At 28.3% G+C, this 18,515-nt stretch overlaps 1 protein-coding gene across 1 annotated transcript; it reads left to right on the top strand.

Annotated features, from left to right (window-relative positions):
- Nucleotides 1-13,898: 13,898 nt before the first annotated feature.
- Nucleotides 13,899-14,432, top strand: LOC101216909 (transcription factor IBH1-like 1). Its single transcript, XM_004149052.1, has one exon. It carries the CDS (start codon nt 13,899-13,901, stop codon nt 14,430-14,432), a length of 534 nt encoding a protein of 177 aa, XP_004149100.1.
- The last annotated feature ends 4,083 nt before the right edge of the window (nt 14,433-18,515 follow it).

Genomic DNA, 18,515 nt, shown 5'->3' on the forward strand with positions numbered 1-18,515 from the left:
CTAAAAAAAATCATTGTTAAATGTTTTTGTAAATCATGTTAATTTAATTTCTATATCGTAGAATTATTGTGAATAGAAAACTGTTAAAAGTATTTACAAAATATAACAAAATTTTAGGTTCTAGTGAAATAAATTGATAAACTTCTATAGTGTCAATCAATATCATTCACACACTATTCGGGTCTATATTTAAAAATATTGGTTATATATATATATATAGCACTTTCAAAACTTAAAAAAGAAGAAGAAGAAAACAATTCTGCAATAATGGAAGAACAAAGATAAGATTTAAATAAGAAAATTCCAACTCCAGCTATGAGAATCACCAAAGGGAACAAACCCTGATGAACATGATTTGGAATGAAGACAAACAAAATGGCCTAAAAAGTCAGAAATTGTTACAAATGAACCTTCTTCATTGGTTGTGAAAAAAGACACATCTTGGAATATATCTTAGGAATTTTGACCATCTTCTTATGTTTAATTAATCTAATATCAAAATGTTATTAATTAGGTGATACTTTTTCAATAATCAAAATGCTATCATTATTTATTTTCTAGGCTTTTTAAATCTAAATTGGAGCCATAAACTTTTTGAATCACTCCCACTTTCAATTCTTTTATCATTTTTTCTTGGAAAAATTCTCACTTAATTATGATCTTCCAATCAAATATTTATAAAAAGTGCTTCTAACACAATCATAATACATATGACATTATAAAGATTTTTGTTTTGAGGCACGTGTCTCAATTTGCAATCAATTTCTTTTTTAATGTTTTGATTCATATTTTATATTAAATTGATTTTTTAAATTCAACGTTGGAAACGAGATCTCGATTGAGTTAAACTAGGTTAAGTTTAGTATATTATAATGACCAGTAATTTTGGAGATAATAATTAACTGCATAATAACATTTTAAAACACTAATAGACTTTTATCATTGTTTAACTCTAATGATCTATCAGTAATAAACCAATTTTTGTAATATAGTTGATCAATGATAGAGTTTTATTATTAATGGACTTTGACAAATATTGCTATATTGCAAGATTTTAAAAATGCTCATATGAGCAACTTCTAAATAAACGTTTTAGATAGGGTATTGATTTTATTATTTTATTTAAAAAATTATTTTTAATGACAAAACTGTTGAAATACTTACGATGACTTGCATATTTCTTAATTACAAGAGCATGATTTTTAGTTCAAATTTCAAAAACAAAAAACATGTTCTGAAGACTATATTTCTTTGGTTTTCAAAAACATTGGTAAAAGTAGATAACAAAACAAGAAATTTAGAGTTAGAATGATTGTTAATAGGTTTAATTTTTTTAAAAAAAAATTCAAAAGCAAATAGTTTTAAACATGGGCCAAGTCAAAAGGTTTTGATATATGTAAGAAAATTAAATATAGGGTAGCAATGAGCAATAATATTCTTGTTGTTTGATGTATTTTATTTTTTAAGTATTGATTCCTCTAGTCCTATATGATATTTTAATGGTGAGTACAAGTCCTTTTTCACCAACCTTGTATTTAGGTTTAAACATTTTACTCATTTGATTTGACCATTTGTTTTGCTTACTTTCATTGTCTTATTGGTTTAATATTGAGTGATTTAGATTTTCTTATATGAGCAACTTCTAAATAAATGTTCTAGATGGTGTATTAATTTTATTATTTTATTTAAAAAAAAATTACTTTTAATAATAAAATTGTTGAAAATAGTTACAAATATAATAAAAAAAACCAAAATTTATTATAATATATTGATACTTCTTCTATCAATGTCATCAACTGAAAAACATATGTAGATTAAGTCAATTAGTATGTATCATTAATAGATTTTGAATTTTTGTTATATACATATATTTTTTATGTTGAAAAAATTGAAAATATATGTATGTTCTACTTAGGGAAGCCTAAGTATCCTTAGTGGAGGTGTCACATATAACGTGAGCCTTAAGTTCCCTTGAAAAAATGTGTGTCACTATTATTCGTTTTCATTTACGGATAAAGTATACAACATTACCAGGCTTTTTCATTTACAAGAGTTTAGACTTCCCACAAACTTGAGGCTTCCTCACTTGATGTATTAAAAGCTTACCCTAGTCTCTTAAGGAAGAGTTTACACTTCTAAACTTGAGACTTTCTCTTTGGTGGCCTTAGACGTTTATGCTCCTCCTAAACTTCAGACTCCCTTTGATGCAACGATACTCTTCCCATCTTTCATTTGACAAAACCTTCTCCAAGCATATTTTGCTTAGGATCCCTCAAAAAGTAAGCTCCCATCACCAACATCAGACGTAGACTCAACTATGTAAAATCAATAGGTTAACTTCTTAACTAGAACAATGCAAGAATGTAATCTCTTAGTCGTGCTCTATGTGTATAAGGAAAAAGAGCCTATCATCAAGAAAAAAAGCCTTAGTGTCTACCGTAAGAGCATGCAAAAGTCTAACATTAAAAGTAAAGAAAATAACGACCATATATATATATATATGAAGAACAATATGAAATAAAGTCTTGCAATGGATTATATCTTTGTGGAGATCGCTAAAACATAAATCTATTACTAAAAATTTGTAACGACAAATAAGAAAAAAATATTCTTCACATAAAAGTAGTGCAAACAATCATTATACCCTTGACAAGAATCGATAAAATGTACACCTAAACAATAACCAACAAAACTGCACCAACAATCTAATAAGATTAATATCTTTTGCAATGATGGCATGTTATCTTTATGGAGTGATATATATCTTATTTTCATTGAATCCTTATGCAATATTTATAAATTTAATAAAAAGACTGTTCATCATAATTGAAGTAAATAATTTTATAGATAGAGATAATTATAAAATATACCATAGTGGATTAATGTGCATGATTGGAAGCTTCCCATTTGAATAAATCCATAAAACAAAAGAAATCAATCCAATGTGATAATTGAAATAAACAAAATAAATTTCCATTTTCAATTGACTGGGACTTCACAATTAATGACGCAAACCAGAAATGCATACATATACCTAATTTGTTTCCCAACCACAACTGCCTCATCTTTATCTTTACAAAGAATTGCAACTAACTATATCATAAAAGTTCACTACTCCTCCATCTTATACAAGCTTTCAAATAAAAAACTCAAATTTACATAATGATAGAAATTGTAACAATGGTATATAAGTTTAAGATTTTATATACACTCTAAGGCTCAATTTTTACACTATGTGGTTGCAACTATATAACATCATCCTTTTTGTAAATTGCCAATAACGAAAAGACAAGAAATTTGAGGCATTTTCCTTTTCTTTCTCTTTGTGTTGAATTAAAAATGGATTTATAAGAGGGTGAATAATAATGGGTCAATTATTGAAGGTTTGTAGGGTTGTAAACCTAAGTTTAGAGGACAGTACTATGGGTCCTATCCATGTGTGCACATGCATTTGTTAGGCTTAGGGTGTGAGCGTGTGCAAGAAACACTCTTACTTTGCACATTTGACTAAAGAAAATCTTTTCAAATGAGATATGTGTAATGCTCTTTTCTCTATTTCTTGCATTATTGTATTGCTATGATTCCCAATAATGTTTGTATGATTATTCTATAGGTGGGAATTTGAAGGGTTGTGAGTGTTGTGGATTTTCAGTTTATATATATATATATATATATAATAAGAATAAAAGGAAAAAAAGAATAGTTGAAGCATATATAGTTGAATTAGGTGCAGAGATATAACTTTGATTAAGATATTAAGTTGGGATGTCATTTTTCTATTGAATTCAAAAGTAAAGATAAATGGAAAATTGCATTCAATTTTATTTATTTAATAAGGGATGAGCATAGGCATATGTATGACTGTGAAGTCTAATCATGGAAGAGACTTATTTGTCTAGTAAAACTAAAAAGAAAAAGTTAAAATACCATTTCATCCATTAATTTTGAAGTTTATCCTATTTTACTTTAGATTACTTCCTTGAAATGTCTTAAATTTAAATTTATTATCTACTGTTCTATAATTGACGTACTAAAATTGGGGAGATCAAGAACAACTTTGGAATCTAAGTTAAACGTGCATTATATCTTATATAAACTCTACTAACCAACTTACTAAGCAGCTAGTCTACATTTGCATCAGAAAACATTTCTTAAATTGCTCTCTTTCTCTAACTATAGACATAGCTAAAACACTATTAGGAAAATCATGTACAAATTCTATATATTGATCTTACTGTTCACACTTTCACATTTTCTTTGTTTGTTGATTTCATTATGTTACAACGAACTCATAGTAAGCCTCTCCAGTTTGTTTATTATCATTATTATTTTTGTTGTTATTATTATTATTATTAAAAAAATGGTGTATATTAACGGTCCTTTGTAAATATTGAAAACATAAGTTGTTTAATCAATTTCAATAAAAATTAATTTTGAAATGATTAAATTTAAAATTTATTGAAGGTATAAGAACTAAATTTGGATACCATTTGAATGATAGACAATAACAAATAATAAAAGGATAATTACACTAAGCAACACTTTTACGTGAAATATAATAATTAAAAGTTACGTTTTAGGAAATTTTTCTCCAAACATAAAAAAGGCCAAAAGGATGGAGGGAAAGTGAAAATTGGATGTTTTTTTTACCCAAATCCAAAATTATGTCAATATTTATTTTTACTTTTCAACTCTTCATCATCCATTCATTCGAAAGAAATAATGCAAAAAATAAATAAAAAAAAATAGAAAAGAAAATTAGCATCAAAATTAAAAATCATTTGCTTATCTCTAATAATTTTGCATTAAAATGAATACAATATAGTTGTTTCAAGATTAAAAAAAAGTCTATATAAATATAATGTTCCCCACACAAAAGAAATTCAAACGATTTATAAAAATTAAAAAAAAAATACTGATAATATCAATGATAACTTTAATTAGTATCTAACACTAATTAAACAATGATAGATTTCTATCGATTTCTATTAGTAATAGATATGTTTCTACTAGTGATAGACCATGATAGACTTCTATCAAAGTCTATTAATAATAGATTTGTATTGGTTTCTCCACTAGTAGATATGGGTTGTAAATTAGAAGCAGGTAGAAAATCTTGAGTTATATATTTTGACCCATTTTTCTATATCTAAAAAATCCACTACATATAAGGAGAAATAAAGAAAGAGAAATTAGGAAAACGTTAAATTTTCTTACTACATTCATAAATTGTGTTCACATAATTGAGGGCAAGAGACTTGTTAACTTACAAACCTATAATTAAGAACAAGCTTGAGAAAGAAGTGGAAATTACTAGAACTTGTTAATCTAACACCCTCATATTCATATATTTTAACATATATTTATGGGAGAAATTAATTTGACCTAAAACATCAAGATCAGGATTCAAAATAGGATTAAGATAATTTTTTAGTCATCCTATATCCATGGGTTCATACCCTACTTATTAAATATGAGGCCTTGAATTCCCATTCAATCGAAATAATTAAAAAGAAAAATGTAAAAAGCGGGACTTGAAACTAGTCGTAAAGCAGTTACAGATTAATATATTTATTACTAAACTAAGCATGAAACTAGTTCTAAAGACAGTGAAAGATTAATATATTTATCACTAAACTAATCAATGATATTGATAACAAGCCTAAATCCTTCAATGCTCTCGAGCAAATTGGTTTGGGCCTCTAGTTTTTTAGTCCTTCATTAGCATCCTATAATTATTAGTAGCGTGCTCTCAGGCTTGAATTTCATTTACTTTCTGTCTCCATTGCTCTTATACTTTTGTCAAATTCGATTATTCCTTTATTTAAATCCAAAATCAACTATAACAATGAGCACATTTCAAGCTTTGCATTCAACCAAAGACGAGACTAATTCACCTTCAACCGACTCCTTGCTGACTCCTTGGCTTATAAGTGCTATCCCTAGTCCTCTTAATTATTCACCCCTAACAACATGAATCTTTCTTAGAATTAAAAAGATGAACATGTATGTTTAAGTTCTTGGTTAGCATATATATGATGTTGATATTTCTTGAAAGATAGGAAAGTGTGCTTACTTGTTTGGATGTTGATATTCAAGAAGCATAGAAATTGCCACGTCTAGCTAGCTATTTGCTTTTGTTCGGATTATAAAGCTGTTCTTACCTTTAATTTAGGAAAATCTACGTTAAATCTCAATACAAAAATGAGAATATATAGTTAGATATACAAATAGTGAGAGTGGATTATTTTTTAATTTAGGAATAACCTAAGACAATAATTTCACAAAATTAATATCATAAACATTTTTCACCCATATATTTTTTTTTACTTTGTTATTTACGTTTAATGAAACATTATTTTCAAAATTCTAACATGGTTTCGAATAAAATAAAAATAGAAGTAGTATTTATGAATTTTTGTTTGTATTGGAATTTAGCTAACAATGTAAATGTTAAAACTTATTGTAGAAAAAGTGAGCAGAAACAAGTATAATTTTGAAAAACTAAATTATATTACTCAAATTCTATTCAATATACTTTTGATTTTATAAATTAGATTGGATAAGAATCTATGTTAGATTGAAATTACTCCATGAGTCAATCGTTCGAGTTATATGTTTGGATTAGTCCGTACTCAGACTTGACTAAGAGTCCAATCCAATATAACAACATATATTTTATATATGATTTTAAAATAAATAAAAGATCTATTTCAACGACCAAATATTTTTCATCTCATGCACATAAGAATAAAAAATAATGAGAGATCATAGATTAAATGTGTGTAATGAGAGATCATAGATTAAATGTGTGTAATGAGAGATCATAGATTAAATGTGTATAGTGTAGGGTGAGTGAGAGTTTGAAAAGTAATTAACAACGGTAACATTAAAAAAACACGTGTTTGGTTTAAAAGGGTGAATTATTATAATGTTAAGTTATAATAAATTATTTTAGTTTTTATTATGATAATAATTGTCTGATTCGTAAATTATTTCAGTTTGAAAAGAAAATAACGAACAAGGTAACAAATAATAAAAAAACGATCAATGTAAAAAATTAGAGTATTTTAATAAATAGTTTGAAAATGTGCAATAATATCCTCCAATTTTTTCCTTCAAATTCTATATTTGAACATTGGGGTTTTAGTATAAATTAAATGTTTCTTTTGTTATTTGTCCAAAGTTAATTTTGAATTTTGCTATTTATCTTGTCCAATGAATAATTTTTGCAAAGGGTTAATAATTCAAAGACCTAATCTTGAAACCAATATTCCAATTTCAACCGATTGAGCAAAGTCAATAAATTGGACTATATGATTTTATGTTGAAGAGGTTGGGTTGATCCAAGCCTAGACCAATTAATGGTTGAGCACAGTAGGGATCATTTCATTTGAGTTTGGACCAAGTCTAGACTCTTTTATTCTTTGATCTGGGCCAGCTCGACTTGACATATTGATGATGATCGATCTTTTAACTTTTTTAGATATAATTACTATATTTATACTCTAGTTTTATATAAGGAAAAAATTAGTACGAGACTAAGTTTCTCCCTTCAACTCCTCAATTGTTATTCATTTGTTTAAAAAGATATAATCTTTTTAAGACCTTTTCTTCGAGATAAATGTTCTTCCCTTGGTTACACTGATCTATACATTTTAAGTTAAATCATTATACATTCTCCCATTACTTTTGTCGTTAGGAATCCATTTATTATGTTTTCAAAAAAAAAAAAAAAGAAGACTCAATTCCCTAAAATTCTTTAAGTTAAAATAAGATCATTGTCATCAACATTTTTTATTCATAGCTCTTATATAGTGGCGATTTTTTATAGCCTACCATTAGTATGGGAGCTATTCTATATATATATATATCTACCATTCATATATGTGGTCATTAATTAGTAAAATGAATACTCTTCTCTTCTACCCTATATTATACATTGATATATGAAGAAGCTTGATGATTAAGGCACACGTTTTGCTTTTGTTAAAAAGAAAAAAAAAAATCTTTTATCATTGAATTTTTATACTTGTTGAAGACATATGAATTAAGGAATTGAGTTAATTAGGTCCATGTTGGTAGATGGCTTCAACGATATATTTCATGAGTTAGAAATGTAAACTACAACAAATCAACTCATGATTATGGTAAGGCCACAATGTTGGATTGTTGAGGTTTTGATTACCAAAAGTTTCCTATATTTAATTTATATGCTTAAATATTCACTTAAGCACTAAATATATATATAAAATATTTCTCTTGTATATTTAAAAAAGGAAAAAAATTAAATACCGTTTTAGTTTATAATATTTGAAATATTTTCTTTTCAATTGAATCACTATTGTTCTAAAAATGTTTGATCTTGGTTTAACCCTTTCAAGAAAAATGGAACTTTTAACAAAAGAAAAATGCACTTGAACTTTAAAAAATAAAAAATTATATTATATCACACTTCAAAAAAGAAAAGAAAATTAAACCACTCCAATTATATTGTTTCACTTAGATTATTAAATATTGTCCATTAATCACACACACGTATATGTCGACGCTAAATAACAATGGATGGACATTGCATTGGAAGCCATCAGAATCATAACTACATTTAAATTTCAACATAAGCATGTTGTCAAGTTGCATAATGATTAAGACATTAATATTATATAGATTGTGAAGTTAGGACAAATCCAAAGAGCTATACCATACCATCAACTGCCATTTAAATCATGACAAATTTTGGCTAACCATAAATTGTGTTTACGTTAAATCACAAAATTATTTCTTCCAATTATTTAAATAACACTTATACCGAAAAATTCAATAATGTCACGTGTCCACCTTATGGCATATTTCGAGGGTAATTTAATAATAAATTAGCTCAATTCAAGCCAATCTAACAATAACATTCATGATGCCAATTTTGCCCATGTTCGTGGTTATCAAAATGTGTTGACCCATTGTGCAGCTCGCAAAACTTTACTAGATTGTGTAGCTCACAAATTAGGTCTTGTTCGATGGTAGCGGTTTGTGATGTAACCTTGTAGTTTTGTTCTTGTTCTATTTGTTCTTTGTTCTAAAAAAAATCAACAATGTTTACCTACTAGTGAGCTAGAAGACCCGTTATAGAAGATTAACAAATCCAAAAATTAAAATTTACATACTCATATATAGAGATCAAATATTTGAGTTATAGTTGAAAAAGAGAAGTTACCCTACTAATGATAGATGTATATAAACATTAAATAGTGGTGAAACTAAAAAAACAACAACAAAATTAGAAATTTCAAGAATTTTCATGAAAAATTGTAATATCGGAGAAAAACAAGTACAACCCAATTGAAAAAACTTCCATGGTTAATTAAAAATTTGTTACAATCACATAAAATTCTTACCCTAATCCAAGTTTAGAAAAACACTTTCACAACTTTTTGTATCACACCCACAACAATTTCTCATTCCCAATCTAGAACCAAACTATTGTCTCTCCTTTTAAAGTATATAAAGACCAACGTTTGCTTCCATGAATAGTTCCCATATTTAGGGATAGTTATCCTTCTAACCTTAGTATCAAGGTTAATTTTGTTTACATTCCATTTAGGGTTCTACCATTTTTCTTACAATATAATGGTTTATCCAATACCTTCAATTATTTGATTTTAGTGGAAGACTTATGTTGTGTGATTTTTTGAAGGACGAATAGTAAAAAACGAAGAAATCGTTTAAAGAGACACTATCTCGAGAGACAATTTTCAGGTGGATTTCAAATGGATATGAAATTATAATGTAAAATTTTATGAAACCAAGATTGATCGTGGAAGGAAATTGAACGAAAAAAAAAAAAAACTAATCATGTAAAATTTTGTGTTGGGTTGATCATCGTGAGTCTTGTGAAAAATCCTAGTAACTATGATTTTAGTTAAGGTCCATCGTGGTCAACATTGCTAAAATGAGGAATTTTTACCAAATAGCTTCCTTGTTAGGAGTGGTCAATGTTAACTCATACGAAAATCTTTGTAAAACTAGTTGAAATTTCCTAAAAATATTAAGAACTACAAAATAATAATAATAATAATAATAATGACTTATTCCTCCCAATAATTTTTTTCTTTAAAAATAAGAACGAATATTTTTCTACAATCATGGTTGAGACTTGTCAAAAGCATGAAAACAATCAAACCCTTTGTTTATGATTTAACTTAGTCAATAAGATCCATGAGCTAGCTCAAAAGAAGCTCAGAGCACCTATGAAAGAGAGCTTAGAGAGTTCGATGAGGTAGGCTCAAGAACTGCTCAGTGGAACTTTGGAAATAGCTCAAGAGGAACATCCACGAGGGAGAGCTTGAAACACTCAAAGGAACCCAGGATGTAAGATCAATGGAGTAATCTCAAAAAATTTAGGATAGGCTCAAGAGGAGCATCCTATGGGAAAGAGTTTAGAAAGCTTAGTGGAACCCATAAATTAGACTTAAGAGGAAGTCACAAAAGCTAGCTTTAGAAGAGCTCACTCTTGAGGTAGACTCAAGAGGAGATCAAAGAAGCCTATGAGCTAAAGAGCTCAAGAGAAGCTCATAAGAACCTAAAAAAAAAAGTTCACCCATAAGGTGAACTAAAAAAGAGCTCAAATGAACTTAAGAAAGAGCTCAAGAGAAGCTCATATGTGTTTAGGAGAAAACTCAAGAGCACCGGTGGAATGTGTTGAGAGAGCTCAAGGATTCAATGAGATAGACTCAAGAGGAGCTTACATGAGCCTAGGAAAGATATAAAAGAAGAACACCCATGGGAGAGAACTTAGACAGCTCAATGGAATCCATGATATAGGCTCAAGTAGAGTCCAATTAGAGTAACCTAGGAAAGTGCTCAAGAGAAGCACCCATGCATGGAGAGAGCTTAAAGAGTTCAACGGGGCGCATACGATAAGGTCAAGAGTTACCTCAAAGGAGTTTAATTAAGAGGAGCACCCACGGGGAGAGATTAGAAAGCTCGGAAGAACTTAGAGGTAGGCTTATTAGGAGCTTAAAGGACGTAAGAGAGAGCTTAAGAGGAGCACCCATAGAAGAGAGCATAAAGATCTCAATGGGACCCATGATGATAACTCATCAAAAGGAGTTTGTAAGAGAGAGCCTCCTAAAAAGAAGATCATAGGAAGAGAACTCATATGGGAGACAATATAAGAAAATCGCTATTTTTTTAAGCACAAAATAACCGTTAGGAGAGACATGGTCGAGAGAAAATCTATCTCCTAAGAGGAGCTCACGAGAGGAGGAGGTACATATAAGAGAGAGCCTAACCCCCTAAGAGGAAGAGTACTCTTAAGACAGTGTGTCGGAGCTTAGAGGACTCGGATGGAGGAAGACCTCTAAACGACTAAATAAGAAACTATTTAAATGGTGAACGAACGAGAGTCATAAAGAAAGCGTTAAAATGAGAAACAAAAATTCTTTTATTTTTACTACGTGGGACCCTCCAATTAAATTTTGAAAAATGTAAGAAAAGATTTTAAATAGTTTGAAAAACAATCCAACTTTTTAAAAATGAAAAACTTTTACATTATATCAACCTCATTTTCACTAATTTTTGTAGTTGATATATTGGCCTATTTCCTCCATCTCTCAAAAGTGAACTAATTTCTTCAAGGCAATTAATTGGGTTATCGTTCTAGTTTATTTGGTTCGAAAAAACCTAACTTTATCTTCAAAAGTGCAAATTGATTAAGATCATGCTTAGTTATAAGAGGACATCATTGCTTGTATTGCATCTTGCTATTCTACAACTAAACTATTCATTAGTTATAATGACACTTCTATGAGTCACAACTAGAACATGAAGATGAAGAATGAGAAAATATAATATGAAAATAAATATTATATAATATAAATAAAATTAAGAAATTAGAAAAACACAAATTTTCTTCACTTTCTTCGAATTTCATGGATTTCTCTTCAACGTGCTTCAAAATCCCACTAAATCCCACTATTTATAGACAATTTGACAAGCATGGGAGTGAATTACATGATCGTTAGGGTTGACATCTTCAAGACACCTGACATAAGAGTTGGAGGAGAGGGAGAGTGACATATGGCTATATGGACACCAAGCACAATAAGCATCTATTATAATTATCTTTATAATTGAAAAATATGTGAGATGATAAATAATATCCTTTAGCTATGACTAACGTTATTAACTTCAGGAATAGCTAACATAACAAAACAAACAAACGTAATAAAACGAACATATAACACAAAACGCTTTAATAACTCAGTTCAACTAATACAACATACATCTGTGGAGCTTCTTTGCTCATATAAGAAATATTATTGAGATTAATAAGTTATCACCATAACTTAGCTGTATAAACTCAGGCTCTCCCTGACGGTAAATTTGAATCTCCTCGAAGACGAATTCAGGTTCCTCTTGAATTCATTTACCGCAATACAATTATCTAAGTTTTCATTCATCTTTCTTATCAGTCGATATTCTGTCAAATCCCTTGACGATCTTCAATAATATGTCATAATGTAGAAGGTAACCATTATACTTTCAACAAGAACAACTTGAACAGAAGAATTCGTATATGCTTAGAAATATCATATTTCTTCGTCAACCCAAAAAATTAGCTGTCTTCGTATGTATGTCCCCAGATATAATATACGAATAACTTCTTCCAGATTAGAAGGAAACAACCACGTATCTACTGTATCTTTCAATAAAAAGAATTCTTCCAAACGATTAAAAATATATTTGACAAAAAAATCTTTTAACAATAATAACTTCTTATATTTCACTAAATTGAGAGGCTTTCCTGTAACTTTGTCCTTTATATTTTTTTTCTTACCAATGAAGATTTTGATATTATCCTTTTAAATAAAATAAAAATAAGCAAACATTATCAATTCACAATAGTTGCCTTTAACATGTGTTTATGAATTATGATTGAAAAAATCACAAAGACCTTCCAAGGCGAATAGGTTTTTTTTTTTTTTCATTCATGAATTTAAATCAACAAACATAGGGGAGATGGTTTTGATTTGTATGTGCATCTTAAGTCAAAAAGTGCACTTAGTCACAAAGTTCTACTTCTTTTCCATCCATCTCACTTAAATAATTCATTAGAAACTTTAAAGTAATAAAAAGGCAAGAATTGGAATGAATGATTGGATGTATTTGTGTTTGAAACTTATTTTCAGCCATACTATATTCTCTCTTTTTTCATGCCAACCCAAGCCACTCCATGGGCCATAACATGTATATTGATTGTGTTAAAGTTAGGTTATCTAAATTCTTCAACATTTTTGTCCAAAATGTCAATGTAATAATTTTAAAAGCATAATTTTAATAGGTGTCTTTTTAGTGGTTGCAGCTAAGGTAAGTGTGTGTGATTGATTTAAGTAGTACAAATGCATATGATAATTTCATACGTAAATTCTTTCTTTTATTTTAATCGTCTTTCACTTTATCCTCTAGTCCTTTTTTGCAACAGACCGTCGAATCGCTCTCATCTTTGTGGACTTTGTTTGCATTCATAACTCGTTATTAATGTTAGGTTTGCATTGCATAAAGGGAAACCATTTATTTTTTATTCTTTTTACTATAAATCTAAACAATCTATCCACATTTTTTTCAATATGGTCTATCTAGGGTTGATTTGGGTTTTGGTGGGCCTTATCCTCCATGTGCTTCCATGTGCTGTGTCTTTCTTTCATAACCCCACCATCCTTTCTTCTCTAACACACACATAAAATCCCATTTCTCCAAAACTCTTCGATCTCTCATTCATTTTTTTTCCTCTTTTCTTTCTCTCATTCTTTCTCATTGCAACCCTAATTCTTTTCTAAAACCCTAAATTCTTCTTAAATTTTCAATTTTTCCGCTACTATTTTTCTTTTCATCTTCAAAACATGCCCAACCCCAACAAGCTCAAACAACAATTTCTCAAGAAATGGTTGGTAGGTCTACGATCAACCACTTCTTCGTCAACCACAAACATGAATTTCCTAGACAGAAAGAAAGCCATAAAGATCTCCGCCGACTATGCCATGGCTGAAACGAGGAAAGGCACGACTATTTGGAGTCAATCTATCATCGCCAAATCCCTTAAAGGTCATGCTCCACCCAAGGCCATATTGAATCGTGGAACGATTTACATAAATCTTCTAAGGAAGAAGAGGACGATGACACAACTGCAAAAGATGGGTCGGAAAATCGGTCGAAGAATGGCGAGGAGGAGTCGCTTGCCTTCGTCAAAGGTGTTACCAAGAACGATTGCAAAGAGATTGGTTGAGAAAAGAACTAAAGTTTTGAGGAGTTTAATTCCGGGAGGAGAGTTTATGGAGGATGAAGTTTTGTTGATTGAAGAAGCCCTAGATTATATACCGTTTCTTCAAGCTCAGGTTGATGGAATGCGATTTCTTGCTAATTATTATTGCAAATGAGAATTCAAAATTCATAATTTACGTACTTAATTACTTTTGTAATATCTTTTTTTTTTTAAAGGGCTTGTTAGGGAGAAATATATATTCACTAATGCAATATTTTGTACAGCTGAAAAATATATGTTTTTTTATATATATATATACACATGTAAGTGAATTTGATATTTAATTTTATTTTAGCTTTTTTTTTTCAAAATTTAATGTTGATCTTTTGCAATCATTAAGCTCAAAAAGACAAGAAGAAAATGCCATTTTATCAATCTGTCTAAAGCTGTTAAAAACTCAAAACTAATCATTTAAGTTTCAATTTGATTTAATGTCTTTCTTTGTTGTTAATGATCTTCTTCTACTGGTAATATGAATAAATGTGCAAATATTAATTTTTTATTTGTATAATTTCTAAGTGCATAGCTTTTTTAGGAAGGTTGAAACGAGGTAAATTGAATTTCAAGAGATAAATAACACCTCAAATAGAGATCATTGTGCAAGTTGAGCCTTTTATGAAATAAATATTTTGTGTTTTGTACTAAATTGACTGTTTGTGATATTAGATATTATAATTCAAATCAAAGAAGACTAAAATTGAGAACATATTTTGAAAACATCAACTTTGTTTCAATATCCTTTAGGAGTCACCTTGATATAGCCATTATTTTTCTTTTGTCACACACACCTTATATTTATTTTCTAATTTCTCAAACTAATTTTTGAAATGTTAGCTAGTCAAAATCTAAAATTTAAAAGTAAAATTTAGGTCTAAATCATGTTTGGTGTCTAAGTTACTTTTAAATTTGTTCTATTTAGATACATATATTTTTTAAATGTCCAATTTAGTTATGAAAATTTTAAATTTATTGATTTTAAAAGGTTATTCCTTGAACTTTAAATAATATCATGCATTTTGATCTTTGATCTTTGATTTGTTTTTAACAATTTAATCACATAATTTTGGGTATAGATGTATTCTAGCCCATTAATTTCATATGAGAGGATGATTTTGAGCCATGTAGAATCAAATTTAGAGACAAACATTTGGCAAGTGTTAATATCAACGAAGAAGGAACAGAACAAGAACAAGAAGAACCACTAACTATCTTTAAAACTTTTAAGGACTAAATAAATAAATATTTTGATAAAAAATCAGATTTACCAATAATATGAAACAATATTTTAACTCTTTTAAAAACATATATTAAGCCCAAGATTTTGGTTTTAAATTTTTTAATGAAGTTTATAAAACACAACTAACTTTATAGAAGCTTCCAAATCAAAGACAAAGTTTTGAATTCATACCAAATGAATTCAAACAAATTATTATAAAGAATTCAATGTATATAATATTCACGAATACTAAGAAATAAAACGATTAGAAAGTGGTTATAATTATACCAAATAACAAATTATTATAACAAATAACAATTAACGAACATGTGAGTCACTTTGGAGAAAGGAAAAAAAAAAAAAAAAAAAGAGAAACCAAATGGAAGCAAACATGCATAGACTTTTCATAGAGTACTAAAGAAAGCACTTTTTGGAAAACCAAATGGACAAATTAATTGCAAAGAAATATAAAGATATGTCTGGCTAAAGATGAAAGCACATGGGTTGGTTTTTATATAATTCAAAGCCATGCAAATATATTTGTAAAGAAAAAAAAAGTTGGTGATAATTTTGACAAGGCCAAGCTTGCACACCCGTGTGCATGACTATGATGAAGACAACAACAAGAAGGCCAATGTGCCCAAATTTAATGCTAAAATGGCCCTCGTTAATATTACCTTCCAATCATATATTACATTTGCACATGCCTATCCTTTTTATTTTATTTCCTTTTTTTCTTTTTTTTTTCTTACAATGAACTTAGCTCTAAAGAGACTTCATCAACACAAAAGACCGCTTTAAATGAAAATACGAGTTGTTAAATAGCTCATTCGAGTCTTGCTTAGCACATAAAGAAAACAAAACATTATTTTGAGATTGGCAGTTAGATGTTCCTTCCTATAGATTGTTGTTAATTAAATGTAGTATAGTTTGTGCCTATGATTCAACCATTTATCCAACAAGTTATTAAAAGAGAGTTAAATTGTTGATATAATTGAAATTCACTTTATCTAAGATAACTTATGAATGGTATGATATATATAGTAAAGAATTTATGTATTGGGACGTTGTAATTAAATGTGTATAATAATAGGTGTAGGATGAATTAGCAATAAAGTTAAAATTAAATTGGTAATAGATTGTTAAATTTTAATTTATTATAACCCACCCTTATTTTTGGTGAAATAGTAGCCAAACTTAAGTACTATTAATTTAAATATGATTTTTTTTATATATTTTTCTTGACGTCTTGGGAGACTTTTTAGGTAAAAGGGACACATAAATTATGCTTGATATCATCACATATTCAAATTAGTATGAATTATTGAGACACTAGCAGTAGGAGAGATTTTACTAATTTAGAAAAATAAAAGGGTCTCAAAAGAGTTACTAATTCTACGTGTTAGGAATGACTTTAATTCGGTACGTGACACTATGAATAACACCTACACGTAAATTGAGTATATGTATTTACTATAAGTTATTTAGAAAATTTTAACTCTAGAGTTTAGAGAAGTATAATATATAAACTTTCTAATCAAGCTAGTGGTGTCGTATTATTGTATTCTAAAAAAAAAATTTAACAATGTTGTTCTCCTTCTCTCTCGTGGATGTATAGCTAACAAACCACGTGTATCTTTGTGTCAATCTCTATAAGTTTTTTGTATTGCTTACTAATTTCCTAACAATATCTAATAAAGTTCTTGACATAATCATTTTTTAGAAAATTCATTAATACAAAAATGGAAACTCAACAGTTCAATTAACCATAAATGACATTACTTATATCTAATAATTAATTATATAAATTTTGAGTATGTCTATAATAATTTAAATAAAAGTGAGTTTTTTTAACAATATAATCGAAGATATAGATATCAATAAATACACTTACATAAACATATCTCAATTATAGTATTCTCATTGATTCATCCCGAGTAGAAGATTCAATATTATTCCACAAAAAGAAATATACAAGTAGAGAGTTTGTTTGTAGATTAAGCAACCCAAAACCAATTAAGGAGAGCCTTGGAGAAAGTCTTTAAAATTTAAAGTCTAGTAGTTTAGTTATTAGACACCAAATTTAAGAGAGAGTTAGAATGATGCATCAAGACACCTTTAAAAGTTAAAAAATAAAATAAAATTACAAACTTAAAACTTGAAATAATTCGTGGATGTATAGAGGTAACAATAATTAAGCTGATATTAACATCAATAAAATAAGAGGAATATTTACTATCAAACTGGATTTAAGTTTGAGAGAGCTTGTATATTATTACTTGAGAAAGCTTAAAAGAGAATGGATAGATATTATATATATCATCAATACCTTTTAAATAATACACACTTTCCTTAGCTTTTTAATCGCTTATTCAATAGGACTTCTTAGCTAGCTTAGCTTGAACTAATAATACAATAGCTAGGAATTGGTACATTGACAATATATACCATATTAATTTAAATTTTAAAAAATTCAATCCATACCCGAAACTTTTATAACATAAAACTAAAATATATCGAATTTTTGTTCAATTTAAATGAAATTAAGTGAAAATAGTTTTGAATTAATCACAACGATGGTTCAATTTTAAAAATATTCAAAAGTATATTTAAGTTTGTACAAATATGATAGACACTCAACTATAGGAGTTATAAATTATTTTTTCTCAATAGTTAATTATATGTTTATGTTGATTTATGAAGTTTATTGTATTAATCATAATTGAATAATTTGACCTTGGATATTTATAATGGTTTGTGTATTATTCATTTGTCTATAAGGTAGGTTTTTTTTTTGGGAGCTATTTTTTCATGAAAAGATTTGTCATATTTATGCATTGATCAAGTCTTATTGTTATTTGCTTGACTATTATTTTTAGGGGAGCTTTATTTTCATTCACTGTGATGTGAATATTATTTTGAGGGAGAGGCTTATATTTTTAATTGTTGTTTTCGATGATAACAAAAGGGGAAGAATTTGTT

This window comes from Cucumis sativus, chromosome 2 (assembly GCF_000004075.3).
Source record: "Cucumis sativus cultivar 9930 chromosome 2, Cucumber_9930_V3, whole genome shotgun sequence".
In the NCBI taxonomy this organism is placed as follows: domain Eukaryota; kingdom Viridiplantae; phylum Streptophyta; class Magnoliopsida; order Cucurbitales; family Cucurbitaceae; genus Cucumis; species Cucumis sativus.